Here is a 26,498-nt window from a genome sequence, read left to right as displayed (position 1 = left end):
TAATGAACAGTTTTGAACAAAGAAAGAGAGCTCAAATGTATTTCTTTTAGCTACTCTAGGCCAACATATCTCACCCCTGTAAGGGAAGGAGTTAGCGCGCGCGCGCGCAAACACACACACACACACACTCTCTCTCTCTCTAATACAGACAAAGGGATGTCTGTTAAATCAAATTTTTTTAAATCAGAAAATATGTATGAGAAATATTGTACTGGAACTATATTGATATCAACTGTAATAACAAAAGTTATACAAATAATTTTTGTGCATTTTTATTGTGCTTTCTCTAAAAGCACCTTCATCACCTTTGCTACTGTGATTCCATCAAACATTCTATGAAAAAAATGCTTGTTTAGGTGTCTTATATCACCTCTTAAAGTTTATTGCATGCATGAATTTAGAATCACCCTACAGTGACTCTCATTAAGGGAATATATATAGGATTTTCATTGTTTTGAGATATGAGTGGGTACTAAAAATGACCACTTCTGAAAATTGAATAGAGATTTACTCAAAGAATCAATCATTGAATAACAAGAAAAATAATCAAACCTTTATCAATCTAGCGAGGCCAAAATCTGCAATTTTTACAATGTTGCTTTCTCCAACTAATATATTTCTAGCAGCGAGATCTCTATGAATATAATTCTGTGATTCTAAATATGCCATACCACCGGCAATCTGTGCTGACATGTCAATGAGCTGAGGTAACTTTAGGGACCTACCCCTTCCTATCAAAATAGAAAAAAAAAATCTGTTAACCCTGATAGAAATTTAAGCCTTTAAATACAGAATTTTCTGTAATAAAATCACATGAATAATCTCACTTTTTTATACCATATAAATTATTAGACCATTGCATGCAAATTTCAAACTTAGAACAAAATAGTGCAAGCAAGCCTGACCTTGTAAGAATTCCAGCAGACTACCATTTTTCATTAGCTCTGTAATTATATATATTGGCTCTTCAAGAGTGCATACAGCATATAATTGAACTAATTTTGGATGCCTGAGTTTTTTCATTATTTGGGCTTCAGCTAAAAAGTCTTTAGGATCCATAGTTCCTGTAACATTCAGCAAAATACATTCAAGTTTGATTGTCATAAATATATAAAATTCTAGCATGATTTTGACAAACTCCTTTAAAACTAAGTACATTGGATCCCACTTATAATGTTTTTCAAAACATTATAAGGGGGACACATTATCAAAATTACTGACTTTATCTTTCCAAGGAATCTCACCGATCTATTGCAGCACGTCCTGATGACCGCCTACTTCAAAGTGGAATAGCAAATTATATGAGCAGATTGATGTCATGACAACAGGTAGCCCTCTCAATCCTGTTGTTGCAAATCTGCTTATGGAGTTCTTTGGGGAAAAGCCATCAATTTCGCCTCTCAGCATCCAACAAATTGGTTTCACTATGCCAATGACACATTTGTTGTGTGGTCACATGGTGAGGAGGCTGTAAATGAATTCCTGTGACATCTCAATAGACAACATCATCACATGAAATTTACTATGGAAAAATAACGGGGACTGTTCCCAGATGTCTCAGTCTCCAGGAAGTGTGATGGTACTCTGGGACACTTGGTCTACTGCAAACCTACACATACAGACTGGTACTTCGACAAGACATCAAATCACCATCCGGGACAAAAACGTGTGATACTAAAACCACACTCATCCATCGTGCCAAACAAATCTGCAAGACAACCGCACGACCTCAATAGAGAACTATATCATTTAAACCAAGCCTTGCAATAAAATGGATATACATCCCAGGAGATCTATCCATCCCAGAAAACCAAACAAAAAATCCGAGGTTGTTCCAGACAAGAGGAGCACAGCTTACCCTTACCTCCAGTATGTAAAAAATGTCACTGACCAAATCGGTTCTGTACTTCGGAAACACAATGTATTCACAATCTACAAATCCCCTCAAACAATATAGGCAACCCTTCTTTGATCGACTAAAGACCCTCATGACCCTATCACATCAGCGGTAGTTTATTGGATTCCTTATTCATGTGGACCTGTATAAAAAAAGGTTTTGCTTTCTCAAGGGTCATGACATCCACTTCCAAGACACTGATATCCTCTCTTCAGAAACACATTTCTATTCCCAACTGAACCATGAAGCATAGATTGCTAAACATATAGATAATTCCAACAGGAAGGAAGAAGGGCTGCACTTGAGCAAGAAATGGCACCCGGCAATCCAAAAGACAAAGATCAGGATGGTTAAGAAAACAATTCTTCTGAATTCTGATCCACCGTCCCAATTTGGAAACTCTGATCCCCACCCAATCAGAAGCTGCCACATTCCACCAACATGTCGATTGCTTGATGTCACAATGGCAAGGTTGATCCTTCTGCGTCTCGAGCAAAAGCGTCAGTGGATAATGGTCATCCGAGGAGGTTGTTTCATCTCTTTGCTTGTCGAAAACAGTGCTGAAATTTTCTGAATGCACTTCTGTCCACTGCAGTAGTGGACGAAAGGTCTGCTTCAAGGAAGCCTGGAACATGGCATAGCAGCCTAAAAGGTATGAACTTTTTATCATTTGCAGAATATTATTGGTTGACTCTGAGTTCACACACATCATGTAATTGTTTACGTGTATGTGATGAAAATCTACATTCTCATTCTTTGGCGTAAAAATAGGGTTTAGTTAGATCAAAGTAAAAAAAATTGCATACACTAAAATCTCAAAAAATTTAACATTACCTGTTTTTAAAGTCTTAATTGCAACTGGAGTAGTATTATTCCATAATCCCTCCCAGACTTCACCAAATTGCCCTTGCCCAAGTTTTCTAACAAATTTTAATGAGCTTCTGTCGATTTCCCACTGGTCCCTAGTATTATGAGATAAACCACCAGTAATTGGCTTTTCAACCTGTAATTAAAAAAAAATTACAGAAAGCATAAGAATATTTTAAGAAAAGGTAAACTATGAATTTTTACAACTGCTTTCTTTTCATGAGCTTCACTGATATATCTCAATATGCAACATTAAAAACTTTATGTAATATGATTACTCACTTGGATACATGGCTTTCTGAGATTAACACAAAGCCCATCTGCATCTTTGCTATAATGTTCAACTAATTCTTGAAGAGTTCGAAAAGTTGTTCTACGAGCTATAAAAAAACCTCCTTCATCAAGTTGTCGGACACGGTAGTGCTTGACAGTATCACCATCTTTCACTAAATTATGAGAAAGAAGGAAACCACAATTTAAATTAATTGAAGGGTTTGAAATAAACTGGTTTATTCAAAAGTTTTTAAAATAAGAGAGAGATATGCATGTTTCTTCTCTTATTATGTAAATACAGCCGATACTTGTTATAATGACCCTACATTATAGTGACGATTCCATTACAATGACTGGTAAGAAAATTGAAATAAAGGTTTTTTGTGAAACATTCAAACATAAAATTCAGTATTTAACAGCAATATGATACATTAAGTTTTGATGTATTAAAGAAAAATAAGCCATACCAGATAGAGAAAAGTCGTTCCTTCGACTCTCGCTATCTCTTATCAGGAACGCACCATGTTCATTTTCAGGAAGCAACAGTTTCTTTTCAGCTTCTATCCTCTTGATCTTTCCAAAATACCATCTGTAAAAGAATGGTGTCAATAACACATTTTTGTAGCAACAAATGAGCACCTACAGAATTAAAATGTCAAAAATTACAAGAAAAAAGTTTTCTCATAAACATTATTTTAAATGTAAATAAACAGTGAAAAACATTAAAAGCCAGAGTAGGTCTTCATTAACACATATCCTCTACAACTTTTACTGTTCAAGGATAAGATTCATAGTTTTTCCTAAAAAATTATACAGGTTTTATAGTTTTTGAACTTTAAGAGCTTTACCCTCTTCATATGCAACATTTAACTGAAAATTACACACAAATTTAAAAACTAATAATAAATAAATAATAAAGAAATGCATATGCGTAAGATCCAAATTTTTGTGTGTGTAAATATGTGTACCAAGCTAGCGTATTCAATCCTTATTCTCATCCTGAAGAACTTGGAAATTAGAAATACTAGATAAACTTACTAAAAAAAATTCCAATTTTCATTATAATTATTTTCTTAATAGTACAACAAAAGAAAGTAAATTTATGACCACAAACTATTTAACTAGTCTTATTGCAATAATTCATCCAGAGGTTTCGATACAACATATTCTGTGAGGTTGTACAGTAGTTTTCAATTTGCATTTTATTATAAATTTGAGCCCTGTACATACATTTGAAGTAAAATATATTTTTGAAATAGGTCTTAAAAATCTAATACCAAATTATCTAATAAATATTCTACAATAGACAAATCCCAGAAAACCGATATATATCAGTTAATTTTTTTCATAGAATATGCATATTTGTGATTATAATCAAGAACAAAAGATATCCAGATGAATTCCCCCCACACAAATATTTTATGATGCATAAAAAAATATTTTTCATATCCTACAAAACTATTTAACATAAACTATATTAACATATAGCTATTAGACTATTAACATATCTATTCAGAAATGACAGAATATTAAAAACAAGAAACGATAGTACCAGTCAGTGCTTGACAGATCAAAAAATTATATATAGGCACTAGTCAAATTTCTTAACTTCTCCAATGTTTTTTTTCCTTGCTCCTTCTTTCAATGAAATGTATTTTTTCCTCTCCAACGTAAGGATCCATCAAAAGTGGAAACCTTGGGTTTTGGAGAAAATGGGAAAAACAGATTGTTCTATATATATTAAGGATTTTTTATATGCTTGCAAGTATACAGGATTACTTGCACAAATAAGTTTTAGTGATTCAATAACAATAGAAGATATGGTACTGTATATGGAGATTGGTTGGATGCCTATGATTGAATATTTGCCATTACAGTAGGTAGCAATTTTTGGCCAAGGTATTTGTTCTCATTTGTTTCTGGTTTGGAAACAAACATATTTTTTTAATGAGAAATTTTAAAACTTCCTACATTAGGGACTGTTTATTTAACTGTTTGTAGGTAACTGACTGTATTTGACTGTTTTGCTAACTGGTATTTGACTGTTTTGTAGGTAAAACAGTTGCATCAGAGCCATGGGTGTTTGAGTACTTTTTGGCATACGTCTGAGAAACAAAAATTTTTATATGAAGCTCAAGCCGAGCACCACAGGTCTACAACACTTCCAACTCCCCTGAATTTAAATACCTTCACTTAAACTGAGCATTTAGATTCTAGCACCATGCTAGTCATGACGTGGAATGAAACATATATCAAATAAAAAATACAGAATGAGAAATACAAATACAACGCCATAACAGGCAAAATGGTGGCTAAGAAAAATGAATAAAGAAAATTAAAAATGAATGAGAAATGAATCCTCAAGTGTAGTATCTTATTGAAAAAAACAATTGGGACAAATATAGATATATATAGTGGACAAATAACTATATAATGCCAAATAAACTGCTAGTGACATGGCCCCCACAAGAGTGGGCTGACAGGGCTAGGGGCCAAATCTTATATTGTTTCTGTTTTTTACACTACAAATTCACTACAGAGGGACACGTTAAAATCTCAGCCTGTGGTACAGCTCAGGGATGTGGGGGTCATAGCTAGCAAACTATATAATGCCAAATTATCGTAGGTGTAAACTTGTATCCGTTCCATGAGCCCACTCAATATTTGCCACCATTTCGATGATACCTATAGAAATATTAAGTATATGAGCTCCTCTCCCTCACCCCACAATATTTTTTAGCCCTCCCAATATTTTCAATAACTTCATGCCTTTGCATATTGTCAGTAGCGGTCTAAGGGCAGTGCGATCTGTACGCATGGTACCAAATTATAGGGGGGGGGGGCAAAACACGTCAAGGGCTGAATCTTTAAGGCATCTAAAAACATCATTGTGCAAAATATACATGAAAAATAACAATGATGAGAAAAAAAAAATTAAAGATTTGAGTAGATACATTAGGATGATTTTTCAAAGAAAAAAGAATCAATGAGCAGTGCACGTACTGTATACTGATTTCGGTGAAGATAAGAATACACACAGTAGTTTTTTTTCTTTTTTACCCTCTGCGAGAATACAGGATAGTTTTCTTTCTATTTTGTTGTCCAGTAGTAATGGAAAAAACAAAGAATTGAGGAAGCCATCTCTTCCAATGATCCCATTTTTTGGCTAACAAAAAAAAGAGCATTTCCTGGTGTAGTGATCTTTGAATAGAGATCTTGAGTTTGGACATCATTTTTCTACCTTTCTCATATGGAGCAATTAGAAAAAAGTACTCTCTCATTCTGGGAGAGAGAGAGAGAAACCATGCATTTTGGCACCCCAAATCCCTAGTCCTTCTCCCATCTCATTAAACTTTCCTATTAGTGCAATGCATGTAAGTGGACTGAAAAATTATAACAAATTCCGCAATCACAACTGAACACATTTCAGAGTTTCATAGACAGGTTCCAGATACCCGGCCACAGCCCTGGATATTGAATTAGCCCTGTTGAAAAATATTGCGGAGGCAATAACAAGTTAATTAAAAAGGTTAAAACTATTTTTTTAAAAAGGATTAACAAGTTAAGAAAAAAGTTTACCAAAAATAACAGAATAAATTAGCATTGCAAAAAACAAGAAAAAACCCCACTTTATTATGAAAAAATTGGAGAAATTTCAAAAGTTATTTTAAAAATGAAACTTTAAATTATCAATTTTTTTTAATTTGAAATATTGTAACATATCTATATTTTGGGAATTACATTCTTCTGTTGCAACAAGTATGTTGCAACATAATAGTTATTAAATCATTAATAGAAAATAATAATTGTTTATGAGTCATTAGAAATCAATTAGTTGAAATAAATTTTGAATACAATTTTATTGTGAAATATTGAACCCCTCCCCCTCCTTCACTGACCAAAAATGATTTTTTTTTTTTCATTTCAACCCAACATATTCATATGACGTATTCTATCGGGACCTGCAGTTTTTGGAGCACGCATGTTCAACCCATAACCCGGGGACCGAATGTGGCACCCGGAGCCGTCTGATGTGCCCCAACCAAAGCAGAATGTTTTGCATTGTTCGGCAACGAGCCCTCGGCTGAGTTGAAATGTGTGGTAAAAATTTCCATTATAGTGTTTTTTACACTTTTTCCTTAAAATTCTTCCAGATTGTTCTGCAGTGGCACTGGAAGTTCTTGACGTACGTCACACAGATTTCGGCATATTCTGCTTTGGGACTGATGTGCCTAGCGACTCTGAGCCTTATCATATGATTATTAGTTTTATAATCACTTTTGCGGACTGCACTGTTCAAAAGGTGAAGCATCTGTGGTTTATATCTATTTCAAAGGCCTGAACAATCATGCGCCCTTCCCTGTTATCGAAACTTACAACTGCACTACTGAACGTCGGTGCGATAACCACACAACAACCTGGCGGCAAACTGAAATCATGTTTGTTACGAGGAGTCAATGTAATCACAAGGGACGTAACTAGGATTTTTGCCGTCCGCGGCAAACATGATTGCACCGCTCCCAAAACTTTGAAATTCGATAATTTTATAACGGTGTTCTTTGTTCCCACTTGAAACTGCCACCCAAGGCAGTTCCCCCCCCCCTCTAGTTCCGGCTTTTTATAACAGGGCCGGAACTCAAAAACGTATATCTACCAACCATATTATTGAAAACACCACAACAGTTAAAACGAAATAAAGGTGAAAAGGCAAATGGAAAGCGAATCTATTCATGATTCCACGTAATTTTCAGAGAAGTGTATATTGAACATGAGAACATAAACTTCTTGTCTGACTATAAGCTCGCGAACGTTTACTATAGATGGGAAATCCTGATGAATCATGCTAATTGCTATACACGACAGTATAAAAAAATGCTTCGAGTTTCGAATGTCTATTGTGCGAGCAAAAAAAGTCGCGTGCTGACCGGTTTGAGTAGCGTCAAGAAATCGATCGATTAGAGAAACGCTTCACTCGGGGTAACCATAGTGACGCTATCGATCTCGGGCGCAGTCCACCAAATCACTATCAAAGGGGATGAAGGGCGCACTGAGATCACACAACAAAACATTTTGCGAAGGAAAAACAAAACATTGTTTTCTTCTCTTGAATCGGAAATGAATGAAACTCGCGAAAGAAACAGGTGTATACAAGCTTTCACTGTATTTCAATGGGGCATTACCATGTGCCCATATGACAGGCTCATTTCATTTCAGATTTAGAGCACACAAGCATATGACGAAATTTTTCCCTCTATTCATGTTCTTATTTGGATAAAAAAATTAATGAATATTAAAATAATTTTCTTGCAAAGCAATGTAAAACGTTTCGAACCATGATGTTTCTGAAATTCGGAAAGTTTTTTTAATCGAGAACGTAGATTTTCTTAAGTCATTATCACACGAGCTTTAACACATTTCGTTTTCTTAAACTTTCTCCCGTTGTTTTTATCTTGAAATCTTTTGGAACTTTTTTCTTTGTTGAAGGCAATTCACAGAGATTCGGTCTCTTTCCAGAAAATACTGGAAATATTCAGTATTGAAAATTTGAGTCCATTTTGTCTCAACCATTAATTTTTATTTTTTAAAATAAGTTGTGACGAATTGTCTCGAGAACATCCGGCCTAGAATTTACTAAAACAACTGCTACCAACGCTCATATCCGGCAACAGCCAGTCAACGTCGCTCAACCATCAACATCCCGATGTACGTTCATCTGCAATGGATGAATCATGATATTTTGGCAGTAGCTTCTTTAAAACTATAGCCCAATAGGGCGATAGAAAATCATCTTGTCACGCAACAAGTGCAGAGGCAAATACGGGGTGATTATAAAAAAAACTATCCCGACATATGGGGCCCCTAACTATCATACCATTCACAGAAACTGAATGAAATTTTGGCATAAGGTATTTTGAGGTATGCGCTCAAGAATGATATGGAAACAACAGTGTCACTCTAACAGTTACGGTTACAGTGAGAAAATTTCGAAAATATCAAATGGCAACACCAAGTTTTTTGTATTGGAATGTGGTATCCATTGTGAAAAACCCTAAATAGCGTTGGAATGGCACCTGTAGCACGAAAATCCCGGAGCTAGGCAAAGAAAAATTAAAAAGAACTTTGCCGTGCACCAGAGCATTAATGTTCGTTTCATTCGTCACACCGTTTCTTCGGCTGAGATCCCAGCCTGATTAGTCCTCCACAAGGCCATGTGGAAAATTTGTGAAACACAATAAAATGCTTTATTTTATGCTGCTTCTCTGTCCTTATTGGTTGTCCTCACTTTTAGCCTATCTACCGCCGGTGATTTTCATGCTACAGTTGCCGTTCGAACGCTATTTAGGGTTTTTCACAATGGAGATCACATTCCAATACAAAAAACTTGGTGTTGCCATTTGATATTTTCGAAATTTTCTCACTGTAACCGTAACTGTTAGAGTGACACTGTTGTTTTCCATATCATTCTTGAGCGCATACATCAAAATACCTTATGCCAAAATTTCATTCAGTTTCTGTGAATGGTATGATAGTTAGGGGCCCATATGTCGGGATAGTTTTTTTATAATCACCCTGTATATACAGTAATAAAGTTTAAATCATATTCATGAAAAAAAAGAATCTCACACGTCACTTCGTGCTATTAATTGTGTGTACTAGGGATTGGACGAATAGTGATTTGACCGAATACCCAATATTCGGCTAATGTTTTGGTTGAATACCGAATATTCGGCTAATGTTTTGGCCGAATATGAATTTTCTCAAAATTCATCACAATTATAAATAAAATTGGCGTTTAATTGAAAATAAAGTTATTGGTAATTTCCAATGATTGAAAAATTGAATTTTAATTGTACATTATATTATTTAAATAATACTGTCATGATACTGACAATCAAATTTATCGATGATATACAGTATTCTATTTTAATATTACAGTGATATCTCGGCTAACGAAGATGATTCATTCCGGAATTACGTTCCTTAACTGAAACATGATTTCCCATAGCTTTCTATGAGAAAATCGTTGGATTCGTTCCAGCTTTTGCCCAAAATTTATGAAGATAAGTTTTTAAAATACCGAGGAATGCAATAAAAAAGACAAAAACTGATTGAAGGCTAAAATGAACAGCTTGAAAAGTGGATAAATTAGAATCTACAGGAAGATGAGAGACGCTGATCTTTTTTATTTTCCAGCATGTACACAACCAACATCCTGTGTATCCCCTCTTGCACAGAAAGGGATACACCAACACAATAAAATATTATTAGTAAATTTTTGATTTATCAAAAAATTCCAATTAATATAATTTTTTAAAATTAGTTTGTTAGATTTACACACATATTTTCGGCCGAATACCGATTAGCAGCTGAATATTCGTTCCATCTCTAGTGTGCACGTTAACTTTTTCTTAACAAGGGACTCTAATTACAATTATAAGCAAACACGCAAAGAGTGAGTTTCGGATTAACGATTAATAAGTCAGCGTTCCTCATGGTCGGTCCGGTCAAAGTACGGTTTCCCGAACACAAAAACTGAATATGCCGGAATCCGTGTTTAAGCTTCTGAAAAAATTTCGAACTAAGGGTCTGAGGATCCTATAGTTTGCGAGCTTATTGATCATTTATCCCTGAAGCGTTTGTACGTATCACACAGTGTTTACATTCATGATTTAATAACAAATGAAATAGATATGTTTTCCTTCGGAATCGGTATTTTCTACAAGAACAAGCAAAGGATGTTTGGTACAATGTTTGACAGTTCAAATAACAAAATTTTAAAAAGTATTGGAAACAAATTAAAATCGACTTATATAAATCAAGTTACTATACAAGAAATGAAATATGTTTGTGATAAAACTAGATATACCCCTCTCAAGAGTTCATCCAGAATTTCATCTTTCGTTTTATTATAAATGGCTTCGATTCATTAGAGAACCGATACATTATAGTCCGCCACAGACTATGCAGAGTAAAAAATACAGTACATATGAAAATGTTACAAAACCGCATTTCAAGGTCATTTAAGATTGGAGTATCATAACTTGGAAGCTGCAGGGAGTGGTTAACTCACCAAATCATTAGTTTCCAAGCAAATAGTAACAAAACTGCCACCTAATATTATGCAGCTGAAGCAGAAATAATATATATATAATAATAAAAAAGTCCTGATGCATGCTTTCTGGTGAGAGGAGACTGCGCCAATCAGCTAATACTTTGGAAAACTCATCAAAGAAAGGAGGTAAAAGCTAGTTCAGCCAAAAACAAAATGATTAAGCATTCCAAATGCGTTATCAAGAGAGGAGAGATCGTCCCTTCTTTTCTAATTGTTACGGACGGGGAATAAATTCTGTTGCCCGTAGAAGAAAAAATCTGAAGGGGAGACTATGCCATTGCCCTTTCAGCTATGCCGAAAACGAGTGACGACTACATTTAGACCATATTCGAAACTCATTCGAGCATTCACATAAGGAAAGACCTCGCGGCCAAACATGCAAAGGCGGTCGGTCGGTCGGTCTGGTGGATTTCGGGTTACGAGACGACAACTGAAAGGAAATTAGGATGAGTCCATATTATACTGTATAATTGAGAAAGAATGATTTATAAGTTACGTTGCAGAGAGAAGGCTCTATTCAACATCGATCAATTCCAATCGAAATAACAGGTGGAACGAATAACCCTCGGGGGAAAATCGGAGTTCAGTATTTATTTTGTAGTTTATTTTTTCTTTCAAGTTCGATCTGATTCATGTATAACACGCTGTGCCATAATTTTCACAAACTTTTTTGTTCATCCCCTCCCCCTCCTACTCACAAAATATTTTTTCTCATCGCCCCTCTTCCCGAGTGATTCTATAGGATTCTATATACCGTATCCGCAACTATTACCGCCCCCCCCCCAGGGAGCAATATTGTCCGCTTTAAGAAATACTGTTATATGTTACTGCCAAAGCCCGGAATTGACCGGAATTCATGACGGGGCTGGCCAGTTAGCAAAGTGGCCGGTGATGCCTGGCTAAAGTCCGATAACAAAAGACATGATTCGGGATCATCGTGAAGTTAGTATTATTTTTTCGTGACAATTATGTCCACGTTAGACTGGACGCATAGTCCAATTGACAATTATGACCACGTTAGACTGCGGCATCGATCCGCAGTCACGATGCGATAATCCTTTTTTTTCTCCAAAATTTGGCAGAAAAACTATGTTTATATAATATTTTTATGGTTTTTTCTCTCAAATTTCCCTTTTTCTCTCTCGTCACACGGAGCTAATCCAATACAGCTGCTATATGTACAAATGTATCACACTTTGGCAATTAAAATTCATTCATTTGGCTCCTACCGGGTCGTCTTACATCAGCACATAGAGCTTTAGACAGGGATCTTCGGCCACTTCGCGAAATGGTCAGCCAAAGTCCGAATAACTTCTGCAATTCGGACTTCGGCCGAAACTCTTGGCCAATTCGCGAAATGGCGGGTCTGGTCGTGAATTGGCTGCACTTAGGGCTTTGGCAGTAACATAGGCCTATATATTTTGTAATTTCTGTAATTTTTTAGCAATAATTAACTGAAATCGATCGGTATTTCAAAATATTTTTCGTATCTACGAACACAGATATTGAGATAGTTGTACTCATTCATAATTTTATGGACACGCACGTCACGAACACACACGAACTTACACTTCTTGAAGCGTAGACCTTCCATAAAAAATCAATGAATATAAAAAAAATAAAAATCACTGAACTTATATCGGATCATGTTCATCGGATTCTGATACTGGCAATAATTATTCGTAGGGACATAAAAAAATTAATATTTTTTTGGTTGATATATGCAATTTTATATCCGAAACAGGCGTTCTTGGTATGTGCACAAACTGAAATAAACTTAATGATTTGAGAAAAAAATATAAAATCCAAGCGCAGGGGTGTACGCAGGATTGATTTTTACAGGAGGTACACCAGGCTTTGGGGAGGGGGGGGGCATAAGGAATTTCTTCTATAGAGATTTTAAATTATTAGAAATTCTAAAGATAGCGTATAAAGGCGTTTTATTTCGATATTTCAATTCGTTTACAGAATGTTTAAAAATCTTTTAAATTTTTGATCGCTTTGGGGGGAGGAAAAACGGGTCCCCGTGCCCCTCCCTGCGTACGACTCTGAACGAGTGACATAATAAGCATCGCTCATATGTCGTATTAAAAATACCTAAAGACTGTTTTTCAAAATCGTAAAATATGCGAAAGAACACCAGTTGTTTTCCTACTTGGTAGTTACTGAATAGTTTTGATTTCCAAAGCGAGTGATGAAAAAAAAATTTATGCACAAAACAAAAAAATAATCTTAGGCCGAGATTACACTATAAAAGTTTGATAGTCCCTTTTATAAAACTTGAAAAATCCAGCCAATAAAGCTCATAGGTTACATTTGAGCAAATGCAATCTTACTGGTTGAATTTTACAAATTTTATAAAAGAACTTTTAGAAAACTTGAAAAAAAAAAACCAACCAATAAGCCTATTGGATACATTTGCTCGAATAAGCTCAGTCGCATTTTTCAAGTTTTATAAAAGAACTTTTATAAAAGTTTTATAGTGTAATCCCGGCCTTAGACCGGGATTAGGTCGGTATTACACAATAAAAGTTTGATAAAAGTTCTATTATAAAACTTGAAAAATGCAGTCAATAAGGTCAACGGTTGCATTTTCTAGAATGTAACCAATAACCTTATTGGTTAGATTTTTCAAGTTTTATAAAATTGATTTTATCAAACTTTTATAGTGTAATACCGGCCTTACACAATAAAATTTTTGTAAAAGTGCTTTTATAAAACTTGAAAAATTTCACCAATAAGAATATTGGTTACATTCTAGAAAATACAATCGATGATCTTATTGGTAGCATTATTGGTAGCAAGTTTTATAAAATGACTTTTATAAAACTTTTATAGTGTAATCTCGGCCTTATACACTTTCTATTAAGCAGAGATTACACTATAAAAGTTTAATAAAAGATCTTTTACAAGACTTGAAAAAAACAACCAATAATTTGAGCGAATGTAACCAACAGGCTTATTGGTTGCATTTTACAAGTTCTATAAAAGAAATTTTATAGTGTAACATGCCGGCCTTTTCCACAAAAAAATTCTCTAGGTAAAGTTTAAAACGTAGAACTTCGAAGAGATCAGCAAAAATGAAGCGTAAAGGATGGAAGGCTTTACGAGGGGGTTCTCGCACATAACTTTATAACCCCCGTATGGCTTGAGACAGGTCTAATTACTAGCCAAGACTATGTTAACCTTTTGCCGGTCTTCATCCCCAGTGAACTTTGTTTAACACTCTCGCACCCCCAGTAAACTTGAATTTAAACTATCGCACCTGTTATCACATCATGGAACATTTTCCAGTACTCGCCTTCGAAATTGCTCTCTCCTGTACTCCTGGTTGAGAACTAGTGTTCTAGGGCAAACAAATTTCATCGATCGTACCTCACATTTGCAGAGGAGAAAGAACCCAATAAAATTACATTTTATAAATAAGATGAAAAAATGAGTAAAAACTAGATGAAAAAATGAGTAAAAAATAGATAAAAAAATCTAAACATGGAGAAACATCTTGAAATTTCAATGGACCCGAAAATACTTCGTACATGTGGGTCTTCGGCTGGTCGTCCACTGGTAGCGACTAGAAGCGATAAACAAGTCGCGCGCAATTGTCTGTATTTGCAAGACTGACCCCATTGTACAGAATTGGCAGCGATCTTCAGCTTGTGATTTCCGGCTACAACAGCAGACGAGAAAAATTTTCGATTCGAATAGGATCTTGAGACTTGCTGTATCTGTGATAGAACACAGTATGGTTTTTTACTTTTTTCCGCGCCATTTGCTACTTTTTTTATTTTCCTCTCACTCAGATGGTCAATTTCTCTTTATCTCCCCTCCTTTTTCGCATGAACATGGAAGCTGAATTTCATAATTGCCGTTCATGGGTTGTGATAATAAGTTGTAATCGATTAAATATAATTATTTATTTACAACAACAACGCCGTCTCCGAGTTTGCGTCAGATATTAAGTATGGAGTTAAGAAATATTTTCTCAAAAATTTTATTTTTTTTCAATATTTCCTCAAGATTGTTTAATGAACACACTCGTCTGCATGGAGTGCAGTCCCGAACTGAGTAGCGTGTAAAGTTCGCTTTCAGTAGACGACGTCAGACACTCCTTGTCCACGGACTCAATGTCAGCTGCTGCCGCTTGCGAAGCTTGCCGCATATTGTCGCTTCCAGTGGACGACAGGCTTTAATCGAAAAGTCGCAAGTACCGCGAATCAAAAGTAATAACTGTCTGGATTTCCCTCATAATTCGAAGAAATGGTTACTATCAATGTTTGTCTTGCGTGTTAACTTCAACGGGGAAAGTTTGACGTGAAGGTCACAGTCGAAGGCGTAGAAAGATGCAATGGGTCAAGGACAATGAATGAAGACTAATTTGCATCATTACTGAAACTGCAGAAGAAAAAGCGCAAATTTCAACTAAAGCTTTCACGGTATAAAAAATAATCTTCTCTGCTTAACTACATAAATGTAAGAACTCACGCATATATTACTGTATAATCATAATACAGTAGTTTGAAAACATTTCTTCTTTCATGACGCTCCGACGCACTTATAATATAGAGATCCTCAGCGAAAAACGCTGACCTCTTTCAGCAAACGATTACTTATTTCTATAAGGACAGCGTTTCTCAATCTTTCTGAAACAATGCAATGGACCACTTGTCCTGTATTACGGGACATTCCTGTATTTTTGTTTCTTCCGAATTTTTTATACATTTGTCCCGTTTTCTCAACAATGCTTATTTGAATTTTGGTAATGTTCACTGAAATCGAGAATAAACATATATGTTTTCATTTTAATTATCATAAGTTTTCATTTTAATTATCATAAGTTTTCATTTTAATTATCATAAGTTTTCATTTTAATTATCATAAGTTTTCATTTTAATTATCATAAGTTTTCATTTTAATTATCATAAGTTTTCATTTTAATTATCATAAGTTTTCATTTTAATTATCATAAGTTTTCATTTTAATTATCATAAGTTTTCATTTTAATTATCATAAGTTTTCATTTTAATTATCATAAGTTTTCATTTTAATTATCATAAGTTTTCATTTTAATTATCATAAGTTTTCATTTTAATTATCATAAGTTTTCATTTTAATTATCATAAGTTTTCATTTTAATTATCATAAGTTTTCATTTTAATTATCATAAGTTTTCATAACTTATGATAATTACAGGTCATAAATTTATGGCTATAAATATTATTCAACTCACATTATTTGTCAGGTTCAACGTTTTTTTCTAGATTTTTCAGCGATTTTTGCCATAATTGGGAATTTTGCCAACTTATAGCAACGTTTTTGATGACAATTGACGACGTTCTGAATTTTACCGTATTTTTTAAGATCCCAATTCCTCTTATCTTTCTCAATGAAATGTGTTCATTTAGACATTTGAATGTTTTTTCGTCAAATACATTTTTGTTTACTGCGACTTGTAACGGCCCTTTATTTCCCCGCCCTACACCCCTTTTAGCAATAATTAGAAAATTAGTCGCATATCGCCTTTTTTAGCTACAATTAGTGATATCTCCTGTTTGGGATCGCAATTTCCCGCATGAGGTATGGTGAACCTAAGTATGAAGTTACAATTTTTACTTGAACCCATATGGATATTAGTTTTATGAATTACAACAACTGAATAATTTTTCATTAAGTTAGAATTGAATTATCAAGTTTTATACAAGGACCACCACACTGGTCCGCGACCATAGGTTGAGAAACGCTGCTATAAGAGATTTCCCATTACGCGCACTTCCTATAAAATACATATCAAAAACAGTTTCCGCAAACCCCGCACAGTTCACTTCCTTTTAGATTTTCTTTTTTTACCACTGAACTTGTGTTCAGATAGCAGATGTGAAGCTTTCCAGAATTCACAAATAATTCTCATTGATTTTGCTATTCAATACGATAGAAAATTCTCTTGAATATGGAGCTTTAGAAGAAAAAAAATCTTGAACGAATTATAAGTAACGAACACGTTCAAGCTCTCAATGGCCGGCTTACCAACGTATTCTCATCAACCCGAAAATTCGGATTATGTGTCATGCATCTCATCGTTAGCGAATATCTCGAATCCGATACAAAGTCTTTCTGTTTGCATTATTATTTAGTGGAAAATACGAAGCCTTACGGAAATCAAAAAGAAGAAAACTGAAAAATTCTAAGACAATAAACATTCTGAGCTATCAATTCAACACAACCGATAAAAAAAAACATCATTGACGAAAAATTTATAAACTAGGAACACAGAAATAATATCTTTCATGTCAAACTACGAATTTATTACTGGATACAGTAATTCAGAAAAGCCCGAAGTATGGAAACAGCATCCATGAATGAACCATTTGACAATTTTTCTCATACCACGATCAATTTGAACACAAGTCTATATTTCGACCAATACCCACTCAGTTTATAATGCGGATTTTGAACGGTTATATATATCCGTGTTACTCAAGAGTTGCTCAAATTATTCGATCTCGTCATTTCCCACAAAGAATTTTTATAGATGGGACGAGTTTAAAATTCTCCGAGTTAAAAATTAAGTAAAAAAAAGTTTGGATTAACTTTTCGTGAAATTAGACAAAAATATTAATATGTCTAAGACACTGATTAACAGTATCTTGGAGAACAGCAAAATATTATTCTGAGAATTGAAAAAGGTCACATACCCGTTGCTTAACACACAGAAGAGAATAGCGATAAACCGAGATGTTAAAAAAAGTTTTCAGAGAAAACCGAACGATTCGGAATTGTCTTATACCAGTAGAAATGTCCGCAATATAATAAAGTATTAAAAAGTTTGCAAGCAGTGCATTTGAAATAAACTGTCGCTCTAATCACCCCTTACGAACTTACACAAAATGATGAGATTCGCTAAAGAGCATGTAATGTTAGGGAATAAACGTTTGCCATTTAAAAAAAAAATAAAATAAAATAATGTGGTCCTCAAATATACGTTACTTCAAAAAGTTACAATTTGAAAAAAACTCAAATTTGACCTGCACAAAAACCTGTTTTATTTTATTTATTTTTTAATGTAACAAGTGCTTTCTCAGTGCTCCAATCTTACCACTTTACGTGTGTTCGTAAAGGGTGGTCGGCACCAGGTTTGTCCCTTTGCTGCGACAGCGGCAAACAAAAAAAAATGTAAAAACAGGCAAAACCCACAAAAAATTATTAAGTGAAAGAGAAAAAAGGTTACACATAAGTCACATTTAAAATAATTACAAAAATAAATTTTAAAATTTATGATTGCAATATTTTTTCAGTCGATTTTAGCATAAAAATCTACCAATTTAATAACGTTTTAGCTATTGCGAATTCAATAAATTACAATGTTAAGAATCCTTGCTTTAGGAGGAGACAATCTTTCCCTAAACAGGGGCAACCCCGACTTGGGGTGATCAGATGAGGTGCCTGCAAAATCGGGGCAAATCCCGGAAATCGTTGTTCAAAACCGGGACATATTCAACTCTCATTTGGGGCATTACAGCGTAAAATTGCAAACCAAGAATGTGTACCGCTGCTTGCAAGAAGACACTAGAAATGGATAATGAAAATATTGTCGCACTACTTCTACAAAGAGCACAAAAACGAGTAAAAAATCGGGATGGGAGCCATGGTTGTTAGAAGTCCCGTTTATACGTGATTGAAGGGCGAGATCATAACATAATATACTCATAAATTACTGGGGGAACGGACTTGAGTACTCTTATCTCATAACGTCTATGTGCTTCTACGAACAGCCGACCCTCGGTTTACGAACTTACATGTAATTCGATCCGGAAGTATGTTCGTAAACCGAAGTGTTCAGAAACCGAAATAGTCCCCCCCCCCCTCTCCAAGAATCAATGTAAGATTGATTAATTTGTTCAAAGGACTCTGAATATTTTTAGTGCGAGCTTTCACAGCAGTGCTTTGCGTTCAAGTGCATAACGTAAAACCAATTGAAATCATTAGATTAACACTGAAAACTTTTTCTCTAGAAGAGACAATCCCAAATTTACGAGATATCGGGCTTATATCCTATATCGTAGGAAAAGCGGGGCCATGTATGGTTTCTTTAATACAGTGAAACCTCTCTTTTGTGGACACCGGTGGGAGAAAAAAAATCGTCCGTAAAAGAGGGTTTTACTGTATCAGCTATAATCTCAGTGTCAACGTTCTCGAAATTTCTGCCGGCACAGCAATCTGAACAATTCCTTCAAAATTGAATTCATATTTCTGAGTCATCTAGACTTATTTTTATTTGTCTTATTCCCCTCCCACTTCAGATATTTTTATTTATCACACCCCTAGCTAAGCCAACCTATGGGATCCCATATTGTATCTGTTTAGCTTCTAAGCTCTCCTAATCCGTTACATCACCCATTGTGGTAAACATTGAACTAAAACTGAACAAAACTTAAAAGAAAAGGGAATAGTGCATGGTGTAATTCCAAGGATCGAAAAAGATAAGAGAACTTTTAGCAAAGTGCAAAAAAGGAATCGGGCCATTTATTCTAAATAACAAAGCTTCCATTACTAGGATGCAAGCTCACGTGGAAAAATACAGTTGTGAACCTTGCATTCCCGTTATTTTTTTTAATATTAATTTCTTTTGTACTGCTAAGGTTGAGAATAATGAGACGAAATTTCAAAGGGGAAAAAACACCTCTTAAGAAATATTGAGGAAACAAAAACCTTTAGATATGCTTGTACTGAAAAAAGACTGCTTTTCATTTTTAGTAAAGTTTTCTTTTTGAATACATCTTTTTGACCAAACTGGGTTCATCTCCGAAAAAAAAAAATTGGCAATGAAATACTTTTAACGCTCATATCTCAAGAAGTACAGTAGATCCTGCTTATAACGTTCCTACTGAGAACGTTTTCCCGCTTAATACGACTGATTTTCATATCCTCCAACTCTTACTAATACTCCTGTTTAACGGGTGTTATTCACCGATAGTTTTACTGCAATCGCAGGTTAAAAGATTAGAGATCAAAACGGATTGGTTAAATTCCGGATTTTAACCAATCCCTATCGATCTCGAATCCCTTAATTGGCGATTGCAGTTAAACTCTGTCGGTGAATACGGCCGTAAAGCGTTTTCCCGCTTACATTATTATTCATGATGGTTTTTTTGAAAAACTTTTTAAGCGGGATCTACTGTATATAAAACATGAGCGTTTTTTAGTGTCTACGGATACATCTCCGAAATCAAAAGGTGTGCAAGTACCAGGTAGAGTTGTATTTTATTAAGCGAGAAATACTTCTTGATCCCACCAAACACAGATTGCATTGCACTGTAACGAGGTTTAGCCTCCTTTAGTTGTGTGGCCAGAAATCTACTTTCTCATAGAGTAAAAGAAAACACGATGGAAGGGGTTAAAAGACGTGTATTCACGTTTAAACTAGTGGTCATGTCAATGACACAGCCTCCACCCAATTTTTTTCCTCGATATAACATTCATTTTTTTATATTGCAGAAAATGAGCTGCTTAAAAACACGTTAAAATAGTTACACTTGGTAGAAAAACCATGATTTTCTCTAAAAACTCTAGCAAGTGACCTATTTTCTCTCAGTGATATTCTCTCTCTTCATTTATATACGGGAAGATGAAAAAAAAAACTATAGTAACTATAACCAACGAAAGTGTGATCAATTAATGGTTGAAGGCCCATGATGTAAAATTTATTTTTTTTAACTGTTTTTTTTTATTTTTTGCACTTTTGCCACTGTCCTGGAACAAATCCCTTTTTGCCGACAAAAATCCACCCCTGAGAATATGGGTTATTCAAAAAAAAAGGCGTACAAACGATTTCCGAGACTTTTTTTTACAAAATTTCAGAGCATTCCGGTAGTATATAATTTCAATTTTTTTTTCTAGTTTTTCATTTAATTCCCGTCATATGGTATATATTTCTTACTTTGTTTCAGATAGTATCTAATTTTTTTTTAAATCATTGTTTGTGACAAAACCTCAAAATCTTGCTGTCCTAGCTTGAAGAAAGTGTTAAACAGAGAGACTTAGTGTAAAACTGAATTCTTTTCCCAAAAAACGTGGAATCAGGTTTAATATGTGTGTGCTTATAAATGAATAAAACTAACAGTGAAATTAAAAAAAAAAAATTCTTGTGAAAAACTTTTTTTGATCGTGTCCCGAAATTTTTCCTATATCAAAATGTCCACTATATTATGGTCATTTGGGAAATATATTTTATACCCGATGAAATCTAATAACACTTCTGAGTTCATTGAAAGGTTTACTTTTAATGCTTGATTAAAAATTTTGGATTTGACTTTTGAAAAACGACTTAAGAGAAATTCATGTTAAGTCTTTAGCACCAGATTTTTCACTGTGGCATGTCCACTCTGTTACGTCATTATCATAAACAATTAAGTTTTCTTTTCCTCTATATCAACATCAACTAATAGTACATGGAAATATGCTTCAAAGTATATTAAAAGTTTTTATCAATTATTTAATTTTTTAATGAAAAAAAGTTTAGACTTATTTGTCCATTCTGTTATATGTTCCAAAAACTCAAGCAACGCGCAACAGAATGGAAACTATGATTTAAAATAAAGTTTTCTTAGTTAAGAGATTTTTAAGTTTTAAAAAGTTAAATTTTTTTGATAAGTTAGCTATTCAATTTAAACCCTTTACAACACTCTCCATCATGTTATTTGTTCACTTAAATGCCAAAGTTCAGTACAGATAGTCAAAATCACTGCCAGGTACAGATTCAGGAAAATGTGTCGAAAGGGGCATTTAGTATGAGTAAAGGTCGTTATATGACAATAGATCCTGTATTTTATGGGACAGAACCATTATTTTCCTATATTATTTTTGTTTTCAGCTCTACTTTCTCCCCCCCCCCCCCATTCACTCTCACTGATGTGAGAAACATAAACGTGAGATTCATACCAACATCAAATTACTATTCTATTTCAACAAAAAATTTTGAAGTAAAAGAAAAATCATCCTGATGATATAATAAACAAGTCCAGTGACCACTTTGACCAGACTTAAATTCAAACTACGATGCAGGAGGGCATGTGTTTTGAATTTCCTTGTGACGTGGAAGTTTTTCAAAGGTTGCAGAGGTGTCTCTGGGACACCTATTACATTTTGAACAAAATTGCTGAGAAAATAAAAGTGTGTGTTTGCATAGCCTATTTAGAATATTTGAGATATCTCTCTCTCAGTTAAACATTTGTGTTCACTCTGTTACGGGAAGCATTTTTGCGGTTCACAGGCAAAAAAATCAAAGAACACTTCAAACTAAGATATTAAATTATAAATTACTAACCAATTGTCTGTCAGAAATAAAAAGTTTTGATTTTAAATACTTATATATGTGTAAAAAATACACTTATCTATGTGCTATTTCGAGAAAATAAAGAAAAACCGTCATAAAAAACGACAGAAAAAAGAAATAAAATTTTTTTAAAACTGCATTTTTTTCAGCATGTGTGTAAGAAATAAGTTATTTCATCATTTTAAGAGATAAAAAAACAGCAGAAATAATATTTATTTTTTTACAGCGATATTTGTTTTCATAACAGAGTAGACAAAATCCATGACCTTTTCAGTCATAAAACCCAAAAAAATAAAATATTACAAAATGAAAGTAAAAAATATTTATGAAATATTAAACTTCAAGTCATTGGTAGTCAAATCATCATCAAGTAATCTGAAATCAATTTCATTTTGAAAAAAAATTTAACTTTGAATTTTCATTTCAAAAATGTGGAATGTACATTTTTTGGGAGTGACGCATATATTTCACGTTAAAATATATGTGTGATTTTAACAAGATTTCATTTGATCAAAAGTATTTAATTTGCATTAAAAAATATTTAAAAAATACACAGTACAATATTTCACGTTAATATTTGCTAGGACGATTTTTACCAGATATGGCAAAAGCGTGCCAACCAACCCTGGTCAGGGTGGGTGCGAATTTCGAATACACTGCAAGAGGACTTATTGATATCAGACATTTCTATTGGCACAAAAGACGAATGCTGGTTTCAAATTATTCACTATTTTCTCTGAAGACCTTTTATAACCATGTTGGGTGATCGCTATTCTCTTTTGCCGATCTATTCAAGACGACAAGCTAGTTCCTTTATACTCAGAGTAACATTCGCTCCTCTCGTAAACTCTGAGGAATTTCTAACGAAATGTTGCATGCAGGAAAGTGTCATGTGTCTCCCTTAATGCATATATGAGTGTCTACGGCGTACGTGTTACTTATGTGTTGGAAGTGCTGCCAAATATCTTCCAAATCGGAAGTGAATTTTTTTCGAATGTGAGAACGCCTCGCATTCATGCCTCGAAACTGTAAAACCACAGAAAACCACCAGCTGACCACCACCGTGCTGCCTGAGGGGACCAACTTGGATCATCACAATGTCCACACGACACAACGGCGAATTTGAATGACTAGTGAGCCATTTCAGAAATAGGTTGTAGCTATGGATAGAAAATTTTATAATGCTTTACAAGGAAATTTTCAACGTTTATCGGTAAACACAAGTGGATACAGACTCTCCGAACGAAGGGGCCCTTCCACCTCTGCCAATAATACACATTTTTCACTGGACGGGGGCTATTGCCCCATCGCCCTCCCCGTCTTAATGTTATTCAGCCGAAGTGTACCGAGATTGTGTATTTTTTACCTTTCCACGGTGTAATTCGAAATCTCATAGTGGTATGAAAAATTTTGGTAAACAAATTACAATAAGAGAATGAAAATAAATATTATTGGTACTTCTTAAATGATTAGCAAAGCTTAGAAACAAGTTTCGCAATAAACACGAACTGTCTTCGCAAAAATTTGTATTTCAGTTACGCGGAACAACTATATCAATTATGTTAACCGAACAGCATCAGAAAACAACACCCATTTCATAAAATAGGTTTCTCAACGAATAATTTTCAGTTCATGGTTTCAATCATGGTAAGTTTTTTAATCACACTGGTCAAATAAAGATATTTTGCTTGAAAACCATTTCAAAGAAGCACAGACTAACATAGTTACAATGGGGATTCTAAGTCAAGATCAAAGGAACAGAAGCCTGATTGCGATAATGCTTCTACTGTGCCACCGGTACAAAAGAATATAAATGAGCAGTTTCAAACTAAACACCAGGAGGAGGACATATTTCCTGTTATCCCACACAATTGCGTGGAGAATTGGAACTACGGTTTCAGAGATGGTGATTCTCACTCATCACCCATAACTTCTATCTTATAGTGTTCATCTCAGCGTAGAGAAAACAATAGCTACTTTTAGGTTAAATCTTGCTAAATGGAACTAACAAAAGAAATTTTCCGATAGCCTAGCGATTCTTTTCACATGCACAGTTGCAATGCCTTCATCCTGTAGCTAGTTTAGTGTTATCCAAATGCATTCCATTGGCCATCACATCTTTTGTTAAGGAAATATGATATCAAAGATAGAAGAAAACCACAATTACAATATAAGAAAACGAAAAAATGAGGAAAGCGTGCGATATTTATAAATATGGGTCATAAAAATGCAAACCATTAAATAAATGTTTGACGATCAATGAGATGAGTACAATTGTTACATTAAATAAAGAAGAATCCACATGCTGATCATGATTCTGCGTCTAGAATAAACATTCGAGAACATAACAGAATGCAGAATAAAAGAAAAAAGAGAGAACTCTACTGTCTGACAGGCAAAAAACAAAGAAAAATGAACGAAGAGTTGATTTGAAAAATTAAGTAGAAAACGACATCGCAATGTAACAACTGTCTTGCCAGTCTCATTTACATATACTTACAGCTGCATCCGTACTGAGTACCTGCAATAAAAAAATGTTCGGTTTGTTTCAAGCAGGAAGGTTGGTAACAAAATATTAAAAAGAAAGCACGCATCGATAAAAAAAATTAACTGCGAGTTTGATTAAACGCAGTATTGCACTTAAAAATACAGTGAGAAAAAGTTCTCCAAAAATCAGAGTATATATAGCTACAAAATTGGTTATTCAAAGTACATGAACTAAAGAGCTGTCATCACCATTGAATCATATGCTCGGTTCTATTTTCCGACAATTTCAATGGCTCTACAAAAAAAAAAAAAAGTCATTAACGTGGACTAGAGGAAGTAGAAATGAATAAATGTATATTTATATGCAGTATATGTGATTAAACAACGGGAAAAACAATGATAACTCAATAGTAAAAATATCTTTTGGGTTATCAATATTTTGAAGTGTTCTTATATGCAATTTTTTTTAATGCGAATTATAAAAATATAGACTTTGGTGGTAGAGAAGGATATGCGAAAATAATCATATAGTTACAAAAAAGTGCAACAACTTGACTGAAAATTTAAGAACATTATCTATCCACAAGTAGAAATATCTCAAAAATATAATTTAATATTAAAAGGATTACTCTCGAGGCAAAAGAAGTCTATCGTCGAAAATCAACTCTAAAAGTTGTGACTACTAATATATGACTGCATGGTGAGAGGTTATAAGATTAGAGCAAGACAGCCTAGCATTAGGATAACCGTAAATAAATTCACTAGGTCTCATGGGTTGCTGAAAAGTGATCTATAAAGAGAGACGATGCTTTACGATCAACGCATTCTTTCATTGCTTTATCCAGAGAGGAGCCCGCTAAAATGATTTAACTCTCACAAACATTTACTATGAAGCTAGACGATCCAATTTTATTTTTTTTTATTTAAATTACGAAAGGCAACTTACGATGTTGCACTCACGTCGTGACAAAGATGCGAGCTTTCTTTTTATACCACCGGTGAAAATTTTTACAACCTGGATCATGATAACAGACGAACTCTTGTCGTTCGAAACTAAGATTGCATGGCATGAACGATGTAAAATATATAGCATGAAGAGATATATATGGAAATAACTCGTCAGAGAGGAAATTATAAACATCCGTTTCAGGTTACATCGTTGGACGAGCTCATTGACCAACCAGGGTTGACGATACTAAATAGAAAAAACAGATATTTATTGCCGAGTATAAATCTAGGACTGTTTCAATGGCTTAAAAAAAGGCTATGGCAGAAAAAATATAGAAACAGATTTCTAAATCCAAAGTTTCGTGAGAAAATTTTGGAGAAAAACGCCACCGAAAACGTACATTGCAGGTCATTTTTGGAGATTAGAGGTCTGTAAATACCCGGCGGAACTATCTGGCATCTTGTTCCCCGTGGTGGCGCTGCTTGCTTTTATTGCTGTGTGAATTTCCTTTAAAAACTACTCTATTTTACCGTCAATTGAATTATTTTTTTTATATAATAAATGCGAAAATGTCATGCTGTTCGAC

The 26,498-nt window shown here is 34.3% G+C and overlaps 1 protein-coding gene across 1 annotated transcript in view; it reads right to left on the bottom strand.

Moving 5' to 3' along the window:
* The window catches only part of LOC149085328 (tyrosine-protein kinase Src42A-like), a 46,931-nt gene that overhangs the window by 1,270 nt on the left and 19,163 nt on the right, over positions 1-26,498 (bottom strand). Inside the window, exons 2-6 of the mRNA XM_089233284.1 lie at positions 3,505-3,626; positions 3,047-3,210; positions 2,732-2,900; positions 906-1,064; positions 553-731 (exon numbers count right to left, since the gene is read on the bottom strand). Coding sequence (XP_089089410.1) covers positions 553-731; positions 906-1,064; positions 2,732-2,900; positions 3,047-3,210; positions 3,505-3,626 — 793 coding nt within the window. The remainder of the gene's footprint in view (positions 1-552; positions 732-905; positions 1,065-2,731; positions 2,901-3,046; positions 3,211-3,504; positions 3,627-26,498) is intronic.

The sequence above is a fragment of the Pholcus phalangioides genome, unplaced genomic scaffold (genome assembly GCF_987345545.1).
Source record: "Pholcus phalangioides strain wild (caught in Gottingen) unplaced genomic scaffold, Ppha-v1.0 ptg000007l_1, whole genome shotgun sequence".
In the NCBI taxonomy this organism is placed as follows: domain Eukaryota; kingdom Metazoa; phylum Arthropoda; class Arachnida; order Araneae; family Pholcidae; genus Pholcus; species Pholcus phalangioides.
Note: the sequence above shows the minus strand (reverse complement) of the source record. Positions and strands in the feature narration are given on the sequence as shown.